Source organism: Gymnoscopelus microlampas, assembly GCF_963454915.1.
Source record: "Gymnoscopelus microlampas genome assembly, chromosome: 20".
Lineage (NCBI taxonomy): Eukaryota > Metazoa > Chordata > Actinopteri > Myctophiformes > Myctophidae > Gymnoscopelus > Gymnoscopelus microlampas.
Window position 1 is genome coordinate 32,687,956 of NC_139957.1, and position 13,358 is coordinate 32,701,313.

The window sequence follows — 13,358 nt, forward strand, 5'->3', positions numbered from 1 at the left end:
TAGCTCATTTCTGGTGGCTGAGAGTTTGCATCCCTAGTGACGCTCTGCATAGGAAAGATAGCTCACTCGAACTCCCATTCATTATTTCATTCCCTGCTCCTCTTTTCACATATTATTTGCTATTTTCTTACTCTTTTCTCTCCGATTTAATGAGTTGCCTATTTTTGTGAAGTGTTGATGAGGATGAGGAATTTAGATTTTGAGACAAAAAATGTTTAATCACAATTCTTTTTCATTTGTGGAGAAGAGGCAAAATCAATTATTTCCATTAGACAAAGCTGATTGCAAATGAATGGAAGTGGTAGCATTTGGAAACAAAGGCTCCATGGTGGCAGAGATAAGTGTCAGTCTCGCCCCCTGAGGTGGGACATGTGGTTTAGCTTATTAAGTAGTTTGCAAACATTTGCCCTGGTATTTATGCAAGGCTTTATATTGTCGGTGTCAAACACTAAACAGGCACCAATATTCAAGATTTATAACTGTCAAACAGGACAAAAACAGTGTATCATTTTCCAAAGTGTCTGAGCAATGATGTTGCAAATATTAGAGATGAGATGAGAGATTTGTCACGTTGAAGGTCTATACTTTTGTCATAATATGGTTGGATACCACTTTCTTTGATATGATATTATTCTTTTAACCGTAATATCCTTGGCGTTTTTGATCCATGTCCTAAATTAAACAAGGTACTTTGCAATAAAACTTCCTGGCAAGTGGCAGGAAGTTTTCACGCACACTATTTACTGCCTGACAAAATCAATCAAGCTCCATAGGAGGATATTCCGCTTGGCACCTCTTCAAGAGCACTTTTGCTATCATATCCCACACATTCTTTGCAAATCCCTTAGAAAATTATTTATAAAAATTAACTTCTCTTGCAGGGGGGCTCATTGAAAAGAAGAATTACATGACAGATAAAACACTTTATCACCAGTGAAAGACTAGACAATGTACTTCGAGAAATTGGGAAGAGTGGAGAAACAATGAATATTAAGTGCCCAAGAAACTAAAGCTGCTGACTAAATTGAAACCGCATATCCTGAGGGGGCAAGGTTTCCAAATTGCTAATTACTACCTCTGAACCTCTGAAAGGGGGCTGTTTCTGATATGTTTGCTTGTGAAAGGCTTCTGCTTAATGAAGCAGTGGCTGAAGGTTTTTTTTTAATATTCCCACTCTTCGGTTCTCTGTGGTCTCCCCGGACAGCCTCCCAGGCCAGAACAATGGCGGACTCTGGAGCCCCGGCTGTACGTCCCACAGGCCCGGGTGAGAGGAGGCCGGGGGCTGGTACTGAGGGGAGCCGTTCAGCATGCTGAAATATGGAGGCGACAGATAAGGTGGCAGCAGCACAGAGAGGCCTGGCTCCCATGGGCCCAAGGGTAAATTTGCAGTTATTAAGAGGAAGATGAGAGAGATTAAATGGCTTTTGTACTCATTTTCACAGACTTTCCTTTTTTATTATTTGGTCTGCCTTCATCTGAGAGATGAAAGAAGTGGTAAATGACTTTTTTTTCCCCCCCTTCTTTTCTTCATTCAACCACACACCAGCGTTGAGACAACCCTTCATTATTGGGAGTTTGTCACACATCATAAAACACTTATTAGGTCACTATTGTTTTAAAAAGCTATGGACGTGACAGCATTAGTATGCGCTACAAGTTACAACTGATCACAATTGGAACATGGATTTGCATTTTTGTTTAAAGAAAATGAACAAAATGTTACATATCTTTATAAAGGTCTATCTATATATCCCCCATTATGGACAAGATGACTTTTTGATAAGCCCACTAGCCTGTTGACACTGTAACTACACGTTTTTATGTTATTTTCTTTTTATAATTTTTGTAGCATGTAAAATGAGTGGCTATCCCTCAAGGTGTTCCCGAGATAAAAAATATAGGTTGATTGATGTATTTGCTCTAGACATTTTGTTATTCTTTTTCTGTCGAGAATGCAAAAAAGAAAATAAGAGAAAAAGAGAAAACCTTCCTGTAGATGCATTATAACAGTAGATGCACTTTTAGATACAAGCTAAACCTTTGATGAGGTGTAGTATCTGTAGCCATACCTGCCAACACCTTAACTATTTTTTACCCTGTCTCCTTCTTGGCACCTGAATTGAAATGTATCCTGGATTTCTCCAGATTTGTGGGCATCTCAACCCTAACCCTTACAATTTCTGAACTTTTAGGTTGATAAAGCCTGATAAAAGTATCAAATTCCCTGTTAAAATGCACCATAAAACAGAAATCTACTGTGTTCAAAAGTCCCCCCCCTGAAGAAAATCTCCTGTTTTTTTTCCAGTATAATATTGGCAGGTATGAATATGATCTGTAGCTGCCTGCAATAGTCAACTATGGAACGCTAAATGTGCCATGGTCATTCACAGGAGTGAGGAGTCCATCTCCGGAGAGGTGATCTCTAAACAAATTAAAACTGAACTAAAAAGACAAAGATCACTTGACTCCACACAAAAAAAGCTGAAGCCATGGCACTTTATTGACACTGTGAAAAATAAAAAATAAAATACTACTACTAAAATACAATATTTTTGTACTTAAATGCTTTTGCTATAATGTTTGTATTTAGATGCAATGTAAATGTCAATATATTGTAAACCCTGAATAATTTCAATAAAATGTATTTAACCACTTAAACCCAGCACTGGTATTGTGGGGAAAGCTTTCACCGAAAATAGCAGATCGACAAGCTGCAAGCTTTCCCGGATAACCTAACTGAAAATCTAAAATACACTAGTATTGAGCCCTGAGGGACTACGGTTACCCATATGGGTTTTAAGTGGTTAAAAAGCAAATATTGTCGCAGGTACAGGCAGGTTGTTGGTGTTAAAAAAAAGGAAAGAAAAAAAAGACAAGCGGCCGGATATGACTTCATCGGACTGACAGTCAGGCGGAAGTGCGTCTCGTGTCACAGCAGCTGTGAAAACAAAACAAGCTGGATGTTGATCTGAGCGGTGCCAGGGTGAGTGGAACACAACAACAACGACAACGACAACCACCACCACTACAACAACAACAACAACAACAACACCTTACCGTTACATAACGTTATGATCGCTCGTACGCGACGCCGTTATATCACGTCAAAACGCTGTTTAACAACGCACCCTACAACCTCTGTGTAAAGTGTTACTGCAGGAGAAATGTAAATGCGACTCTTTATTTGCCTCCTTGTGCTGTTATTATGTAACAAAGGATGCGGCGGACAGACCGACAGCTATTATAATCTGATCGCATTCTTGTTGTGTGTTTGGAATGGATCGGTCGTTAAATAATTATTACTGTGTCGTTAATGTTACGGTGTAAAAACACTCTAAACGAAGACGTGTAGCGTTTAATTATGCACACGGTCGTATTTAACGAAGCTTTGTTGATCATTGTGGCAACATTGTAGCCCTAAGGTAGTCCTAGTTCTATGCGATGGCTTCCCCTGCAGGCAGCATGCAACTATCCATCTTGTTTACATGTCCTCAGCCATTCACTGTCTGTGGGCTGCTGGTTATGTCATTGTTGGTGTGCAGTGGTGTAAAGTAACTAAGTACATTTACTCAAGTCAAGTACTGTACTTAAGTACAATTTTGAGGCATTTTTACTTTACTGGAGTATTTCCAATTTTCAATTCTTTTACTTCTACTCCACTACATCTCAGAGGCAAATATTATACTTTTACTCCACTACAAATATTTGAAAACTTATGTTACTTTTGACTATTACAAAACTTGATACTTTTACTTAAGTATAACAATGTAGTACTTTTTCCACCACTGGCTGCTGCTTATGTCATTGTTGGTGTCATTGTCATCGTATGTCATTAATAAGTAGTGCCACAAGCAAACCAGCAGGCTTCTTGAATTACTTATATGACCAACTTTAATCAAGGTCTGGTTATTATATAGATTATTATATCGATATCATGATATGAGACTAGATGGATATCGTCTGCGGTTTTGTATATTGTATTGTTATATATATTTTTTGTGACCAAAGTTTTATTGTTCATTTTTCTTTTATACATCAGAGCAACCCATTTTGTTCATCAATTTGGTTTACAGTGTAATAAGGACATACTTATTGCCTGCATGTGTGTAGAACAGGTGCACGTTTACATCCACAATCACGGACCATCGTATCGTTATATTGTAATATTTAAGTGTTATGTTTTCCTGGTGTAAAAGGCTGCATTACAGTAAAGTGAACTCATTGACTGTTCTAGCTGTATTGTTACTTGCCTTTACAAATGTATTAGTTATTATGTAGACACACTGATGATTATTTATAAATATCTCATTGGGTAAATATTTTGTGAAAGCATCCACAATATCGATATCAAGGTATATGGTAAAATACATATTTTATAGATTTGTTTCCCCCCATATCGCCTAGACCTAGTAGATTAGAATACTGGTCCCCCCCAGGGGGGTCCCGAAATTATTTTGGGGGTCCCTAGATCATTAGCTTAATGTTCACCATTGTTTTCTCATTCAACAGTAAACATACCAACATACAGTGTATACAGGGTATCTGCACCTTTCTAAAGTTACAATGTACTGACTTTTAAGACCTTTTTAATACCAAATTGTCAAATATTACGTAAGAAAGAGGCAAACGTTGTGAAAATATCCATTCGGCTATTTATTGCACAATATTTATCTGTGGAACCGAGTCAAACTATATGTAATGCCTACAATTCCAAGTGCTTATCAGGGTGGGGGGTCCCCAGTTCAAAAAAGTCACAGAATTGGGCCTCTTAAACCCTCTATACTTAGTAAACTTTACCTTCGTTGACCTATACTACACCAAATGTCCTCCCCCGCCGGAAAATAGCCGATCTACAAGCTCACAGTGCATCACGGAAGTATGTTTTTTTTAGTTATATGAGGTTGGAATCAAACCTTTTTTTTTAAGGCATAAATGTTTGATCTTAGGGGGAGGTGTTATGACCCTAGGGTCATATATGTATTTTCCTGTGTGGTGTTGCCCTGTGTACGTTTTACCCCTCATTGGTGTGTTTGTGAATGAGTGGTGAGGAGTGACGTTGTGAGCTTGTAGTACGACTATTTTGGGCAAATGTTACCCCCAGAGTAGGGTTTAAACTAAAGTGGCTAGTCGTGTGTTTTTCCCCACAGCAACATGATGGATGAGCTTGTGCAGGACCTGGTGTCTGCACTGGAACAGACCTCCGAGCAGTCCAAACTGGGGGAGCTTTGGGAGGAGATGGTCCTGAGCCCGCTGCAGCAACGGAGGCAAATCCGCCGCCGCAGAGGCCGCAAGCGTCGCTGTGACACCTCGTTCCATCATGCCCTGGAGCAAGGACGCTGCCTGAGCGAGGCCTCAGAGTCCAGCTTTGACGAGGTCAACGCTAAAGACCGCAGGGAGTACGGTGGCACCCTGGCCCCGTCCACCGCCACCGCCTCCGCCGCCAACTGCAGCGATTCCGACGACATGATCGTGACCGGCGGCCGATGGCCCTCCTTCTCCGGCGGCTCTGTGGGGACCAAGCAGCACTCCTGGCCGGAGTCGGACTCCTTCACCGAGAACACCCCGGGAAGGCCGCTCCCGCTCCGGAGGCGCCGCAAGGTCAAGCGCATGACCTCGGATGTGACGGTCAGGCTGCGGCAGCAGTTAACGGTCTCTGGAACGGATGGCGAGCAGGGCGGCGGTCAGAAGGCGTCCAAGAAGCAACGGCTGTCACAGTTGAAGAAGGGGTCGTCCGGTCACTGGGTGGGAGTGGACAGACAGCCTGATGGAGCTGGGCTGATGGCAAAGGAGTGCTGGAAGGATAAGATCTCACTGGAAGCCAAGGAACAGCGAGATGCCTCCGATGAGAACATGTCTGAAGGGTAATGTGTGCTAACTTAACCTTTTATTTTCCTTTTACTCCATACTGAGTATGAAGGAGCAACATTGCTGTGTGAATATGGTGAATTTAGTACATCTCTATCACCAAGTTAGGTCTATCTATATATATCATGGTACATTTAGGAAAATGTGGGAAACTTTGCACATTTCCTGTTTTACCGTAACATACTGTACACTTAAGTATGTAATTCAAGATCATACAGCTAGGCAGAGCGCTGAAAAATATTTTTCTGGTAAATCTTCCCATGTACGATAAATATTTCTGTTTTCAAACTAAGGGCTACGTTCCTCTGGCAATGTAGCAACAAAACGAAGTTTAACCTTGCCATTGTTTTTAGAGACGGAATTAATGTCAGGCTCGAAGTTGTGCACAAAATCCTAAAAGCCCATTTACCCTTTAAATGGAAAGTTACTAAGGCAGTTAAACCCATGATATAAAAGTCACGGGCATAACTACTATCAGACAGAAGCAATTAAACAAGGCGACATTTAAGATGATCTACGCTGCCTGTCTTCATCTAGCTAGTTGTCAATATTCACTGTGTCCTCATCTAAACCAAAAAAAGAAAAAGTATCACAATCATGCCTCTCCACTTTAAAGTATTGAGTTGACATTAAAAATGAATGATATGGTCCCTTCATCCTCATCTTCTGTGGTTGAAATGATCACCAGGGAGGGATCTTTGATAGTCTTGCCTCAGGGCAGGAGCCAGCTCATTATACTCTCTCCAGAAATATTGTCACAAATAAATAAGTGACTAGGTGTGGTATTGATTGTTTTTTAAATGAATTCCTTTTTTTGGAGGGGGGGGGGGGGGGGGGGGGTAATTAAAGCTCTGCCTGTCCCAGCATCCCATAGTGCACCCTCTTTTTTTCTTTAAAAAGAAAGATTTATTTTTGGCATTTCTATGCTTTCTTTTAGATAGCAGTGTAGAGGTAAGAAACCAAGGGCAGAGAGAGAGGAGAAACATGTGAGACAAGACTGAGGTCGGTTTCAAACCAGGGACCCACCAGGCACCCTATGTGTGTAATTCTACTTAGCAGTAAATAGTTAATTGCTGCAACTGACAGCGGAAGGTGAAATGAATATGATGGTGTTAAAGGGGGTGTAAGTGGTATTATTTTTTGTTAAATAACACCATATTCCATATAGCAATTGCTATAAAATGTTACTTCAGTAACAGTGGTCTCCCCATCTCTCCAGCTTTTCAGTAAGTAACAGAAAATAAATGTTCAATCAGGAGAAAACTCATACAGGATACAGGATAAACAAGTGAAATTGGAACTGATGAAAAATACTAAATTAGCAGACAATTATTTTTATTTTAATCTTTACAAAAACATATGACTTACATCCCATTTGGTATAATGATGGTGTTAATTAATATTACAATAGAGGATGGACTGACGTGATTCACGTCTTAGCCATGCATAATAAGTGTTCATTTGACTGATCTGACCAATGCCAGATTTTTGCATCCGATTCTGATCACGATTTTGGAGACCTAGCACACTGATTTCTGGTGTTTTGACTGGTATTTTCTCAAAAAGAGTTAAATCAAGCTATATTTTCTCAAAAAGAGCTAAATTAATTATAATCAATCAGTCTACCTAAAACATTTATTTGATTAAAGTTTTTCAGATAATAATACTCAGAAATGGCTGATCTACAAGCTCACAATGAGTCTGCTATTTAAAAAAAAGTATTTTCTTTTACTTTTGAAAATGTTCGCCTATAATGACATGGCCAAAATAGGGACACCAGGTTGAAAGTGAAAAAAAAAATTGCCAATACCGATGACGTCAAAAAGGTCAAATAATGGCCGATACTATATATCGGCAAAACCGATTTATGGGTCTGGCTCTATTGCTGTGTACTCTGTATGGGGTTCACAATGCAGGGCTGTTGGTGTGAGCTAGTGGTGTGGTCGGTTGCTCCTGCCAGCGCTCCTCCACTGGGTATTCCCCCTTTTGATGATCTCATTATCTGCCGACCCGTATAAAAAAAGAAACGTCTGAAGGGAAGACGTGTGTGGTAACCAATAATGTGGTAGACAGAGGGCTTTACATCTTCTGGTTTAATTTGTGCTGACCTCCGTTGGCCTCTTAACGGTACTTGTTTTCTTACTTTATGGAAAAATCAATAGCCGTTGTGACAGAAAACAGCTCCGGAGAAGAAATAAATGGGAACACTGTGGCACGCTGTCAATCATTTCTCACTCGCGCCATACAACACTCTTGATTGCTGCACGGTAGACTGCCACCCGCGGTACTGAGGGCCGAACAATCGAATGGCTAAATCCTGATGGGGGGCCAAAGGATATGGAAGAATGGTGGCAGTGATGAGCATTTGACAGCGGTACAACAACAGTATTTAGACCCAGAGAGTCACTCAAACGTTGATGTTTATTATTAACCATTCTGATCGTCTTTGGGCTCCATTTATTCTATTAACCTTTGTGTGTCTGGTCTTTTAAAGACCTGTACAGTTCATCGTACGGCGGCGTCACATGCCAAAATTAGCCTATGTACAAGCTCGGTGCGATGCGTTGTTACTAGTAGATCAGCTATTTTCATTAGCTTACGCTGTAAATTAAGCAAATGTCCCGTCCCTCAAGGTCACTCCTTATGTGCACACGGAGCGGAGCTTTAGCCTTTAGCCACCCAAGTGCATCATGGGGGAGCAGATGTTGGCAGCTCCAGCTGGGCTCCACACCCTTGATTAGACCTGCCCTGGACCGGTCTGCTGGCAGGGAGGCCACCTGGCGTCCAGGCTGGCCCAGCCAGCAGGCCTCACCTGTGGGGAGACGGTCTCCCAGGCACACTGCCTCTGTCCTCAGATGGGTGGTGGTGCTTACTGGAAATGTTCTCGCCACGGACGACCGACCGCAGCCGCTTAAAACAAAAGCAAAGTCATTGTACATGCTTTTCTCACACGCCAAGCTCCATCACTCTGTAATTTGTATTTTCTTTTTAACTCTTGAATAGTTTTTGGTAAAGCTGTGTGCTCCATTTGCCGAAGTTCATTTTCATAAATCTCTGAGACTAATCCAATTACTGCAGCTCAGGGAGGGTGGGATAACCTTATAATCAGACGCCCATGGAAGAGGGCATGGATTTGGGTTGGGGTGGCTTGTTTGAAGAGCCCACAGATCCATTGTTATCAGTGCTTTGCCCCCGAACACCCCACCCTCCCAGCGCCTCGTCTCCTGCTTTTTCTTTATTCCTCTGCAGAATGAGCCCGGGCTCAATAAATGGTTGCTGGCCCATAATCTCTGTGCAAACTGGTCTGTCTCTCCCAGGAGCTGGGGATTATATCCTAATGATTAGTGCTCATCTGGCTACTATGTTTTTGCTTCACCTCTCTGGCTTGTATTGAGACAACGGGGCTGTGTGGGGAATCGATTCGTTCAGCCCCAAAACACTGGAATGCACTTCTTATTTCTGCCCTTGTCTCTGTTGCACCATGGACATATGGCGTATTAGCTAATTAAGACTTAGTTGTTGTTATGGAGCCTAATGCTAAATAAGTTGCTTTATTTTTGTACGGGGGTGGGGTGGGGGGGTGTGAGTGTTTTGGCATGCGTTTTAATTACTGTATGCGTACACAAACACGACACAGCCATACCCGCTTACTTATTTCTGTACCAGCAACAAAAGCCAAGTTCCACTATAATGTTTGTCAACTTTACTTGACAAAGGTCACTGTAGAAGAAAGAGAAGAGGTGTTTCTGTTGGTCCCAAGAAAAATGGCTACATCAATTATTCATGGCATTAATTAGGCAGTACTTAATGGAAACGGTCTCACGTCGGCCTTGGGCTGCTCCAAGCGACATCACATTACACCTTTAATACGGATAAATACTTAATAGGCGTCTCTAATTAATTGTTTATACCTGTGATTCCTTTTCAAACTTTGCACAAAATCCCTTCTATAAGAAGCAAACACATTTTTCAACAGAGCAAATGGTAGAAAGACAAGTTGTTAATCATTGTAGCGTTGTTTTGACGGGGTCTCGGATTTCAGAAGTCAACGCCTCATTGAAACAATAGCATAGGGTTCTCGGTTAGCTTCTATTACCACATTGCAGCCCACACACAGAGATTTTTATACAGTTACATTAGCACTGGATTTTACTGTGCATTTGAATCAGTGAGAGAGACAGCGGAAGGGTTTCCTCTAATTTTATTTATGCTTTTTTTCCATGCACGTCTTTTGTAAACTCTAGGTATAAGCCTTTAATTCTGTCAGTCTATAACTTTCAATAGCTAGTAGTCATTGTGAAATCCACATTAGAATGTTCAGCTTTACTGGCCCGGTCGGCTGGCGTATCGGTCCGGGCACCAGCGTGTCGCGGTTCGAATCCCGATCCTGACAAACTTTGCTGCGTGTCACTCCCCATCTCTCTCTCCCCATTTCCTGTCAGTCTACTGTATTCTATAAAAAATAAAGGCAGAAAAACAAAAAAACAAATCTTAGAATGTTCAGTTCTTCTGCTGGAATGCAGAAAACACTATTTTACAGATTTGGTGATTACATCAACAAATCGATTACGATTAGTTGACAAATTCCTATTAATGTTAGTTGATTAAGAATTTCCTTAGTCGAGGACAGCGCTAGAAATGTTGTGGAATGAGCAGATAATCAAAAGGTCCATTGATAGTTATTCTTACAGAGCGTGTGGCTGTGTCTGTCCTCTGCTGATGTTGAACAGGGAGCCGTGTGCTCCAGATGTTGACCCATGTGTCCAGAGGTTGGGGACAGCTGAGCAGAGGCCTGGGGAATGGGAGTCTGGAGAGAGAGGGGGGTGGGGGGACGGCCCAGGACTGCTTGGCTCGACCAGACGTCTTCCAAGGTTCCCCAGAGAGGCCTGGTCCCTCTCACATCTGCTTGCAGGGTGTGTGAGGGGAGATGATGCAGTACCATCTGGCTGGAGAGGAGACACGCGGGCCTGGATGGCCGCTGGTCTCGCGCCGCCGTCATCGAGGCACGCCTCCGCAATATGGCAAAACACCATATCAGCGTGTATCTGACCCCGCCAGCCGCTCCAGCGTCGTCGTAACCAAGGTCAGCGCTGATCCACCACAAAGCAAAATGCAAGGCAGTCAAGAGCGTCAGGCTCTCCCAACGGCAAACGCGCTCCTGAAGGACTTAGAATGGCTGCTTGCTGTTACTTGAGCTTACAGGCATTCATGTCTGAAGTTCACTGCCTGCACCGATGACGCTCCAACATCGATTTAAAAAGAACATCATTTCAGATAGATAAAAGTTAGAAATTTGGGTACTTGCTAAAGTCTATGTACTGTAGTACATGCTATTTTTTGTCTTTTGTTACCCACATTAACCTCTGGCAGCCCTATTTTCGGCTTTTTTATATTCTTTTTTATATATATATTTTCCCAAAGTATTCAAAAAATGATTATTTTGTAAATAAAAAAAGATAAGCCATTTGTCGTATGATGAAGCGCCTATTGGCTTGTGGTTAAAACAGAGAAACAGCCACCATCACCATCAGCGCTCTCCTTCCAGGTCTCTATGACCTTGGAGTGTCTGGAACCCCAGTTCAAGGTGTGACAGAAGCAGCGAGACCCAGCAGGCCTGTCCGGGAGGGGGGATCAGTGGGGGTGCAAACAGAGAGTGTGGAGGGAGTATATAGCAGGGGCTGCCCTTGGGGTGTGCTGTGGAGAGGGGCAACCATGGAGCAATCTAGGCAGCAGCAGCCCTCCACAGCAGATGCTATAGCCTAGAGCCTGACCGATGCCACATTTTTGGGTCCAATGCCGATTTAGGAGAGTCCTAGACCACCTACTGACCGATATATATATATTAAAAAAAAGGAAAAATGGTTCTATTTGAGAACATTTTACTTATACGCAGAAAATGAAAATAAATACATAATTTATAATAATAATAATAATAAAAAATACACGTAAATAATTCTATTTAACCACATAAGCCATATTCAAATAGGTTCAATAGCCAATCTGAATCTACAAGCAAGTTATTGCATTTTTTGGAAAACTTTAGAAAAAATTCTCATATGACCCAAAATAGACAGATGCGGCATGCCAGATTGAAAGGGGTTAAAAATCAGGACACATTGGCTGCATATATTTGCTGATACCGATGTCATCCAAAAAGTCAAGTAATGGCCGATATATTGGCCAACCCGATATATTGGTCTGTCTTTACTTTATCCAGTGGTGGGTGTGTGGTTCTCCTCCTCCTCCATGTGTGTGGGGGGGGGGGTGGCGCTCCCCTCCTGTCATCCTCCACAACGCAGGCCAGATTAGATTGGAGCTGACAGCAGAGGATATTCAATTAGATTGTGCATGTCACTCAGTGGCTTCGATCAAGAGTCCTTCCCCATGCCTTTGTGTTTGCCGTGGAAACGAGGCACGCTCTGTCTTTTTGTGTCATTTTGCATTTATGTCGACCTCTACCTCAGGTTCTATTCATTATTATCTTATGGAATGTTTACATGGCGAATGGTGGTGTTCTGTGGGCTTGTGAAGTCTTGATTCACATTGTTGACATTTCAAATGCACAACATGATGGCGTGACCCAAGAAACCGCTTAAAAACCAAAACTACGTTCTTTGAGTCCACGCTATGTGGAGTAGAAAGTGGGGACCACCATTGAGCACCAGTGGGGCCAATTGGAAAGAGAGGAAAAAGACATTTTTCCTTTGCAATAGGGGGGCCGCAGCCAGAGGCTATGGCTGTTTGGGGGGGTCCTTGGCATGGAGAGATTTGGGAACCTCTGACGTAGAGCAGTGGTTCTCAAAATGTGTGCCGAGGCACATTTTGTCTCATTTGTCGTGAGTCCAGGGCTCCAGGTGTGCCTTGGGATTTTGTGACAACTACACATTATTATTGCAATATATACAACTATCATCTTTTAATTTGATATATCTGTACTTTGTGCGCACTCATTTCCTAATACAGAAGCAAATTCTATACCCCTCCACCCCTAAATTATTTTAACCACCTGGTGTCCATATTTTGGGTGTGTCATTAAAGGCATTGTGAGCATGTAGATCTGCTATTTTTTGTTACCATATGTATTGTATACATGTGTTCCTTGAGATTTTCACTTGCCCACTGGTGTTGGGCGCAAAAAGTTTGAAAACCACTGGCATAGAGCTTACATGTCTGGGCTATTCGTTTAAAGGATTCAATTTAAATGATGATTTCTGTGTTTTTCTATTACAGTGAAACTAGCAGCATATGCAGCAGTGATCCTGGCCTTTATACCACCGATGAGGGACGACAAGGTATGAGAACATTCACCTTGTCAACTTACATGACTTTATCATCACTTGCTGTTGTAAAAAAAAAAGAAGGAGAGAGAGTTTTTGTGGACACTCAAGCAGCCGTTCACTGTAGCGGTTCTCAAAAATAGCTGATTTACAAGCTTGTACATGTGCAATTGTTTTTATTGTTTAAAAAATATTGAAAATGTTTGGACATTTTTT

The 13,358-nt window shown here is 42.0% G+C and overlaps 1 protein-coding gene across 3 annotated transcripts in view; it reads left to right on the forward strand.

Annotated features, from left to right (window-relative positions):
* Positions 1-2,940: 2,940 nt before the first annotated feature.
* Positions 2,941-13,358, forward strand: part of LOC311035963 (G patch domain-containing protein 2-like) — a 35,405-nt gene continuing 24,987 nt past the window's right edge. For 2 of the 3 annotated variants that reach the window (XM_084044485.1, XM_084044487.1), the window contains exons 1-3: positions 2,941-2,983; positions 5,148-5,861; positions 13,096-13,157. In XM_084044485.1, the coding sequence (XP_083900611.1) occupies positions 5,152-5,861; positions 13,096-13,157 (772 nt within the window). In that variant the 5' untranslated portion in view covers positions 2,941-2,983; positions 5,148-5,151. Of the gene's footprint in view, positions 2,984-3,058; positions 3,167-5,147; positions 5,862-13,095; positions 13,158-13,358 lie in introns of those variants that run through there. The other variant, XM_084044486.1, reaches the window with a different exon arrangement.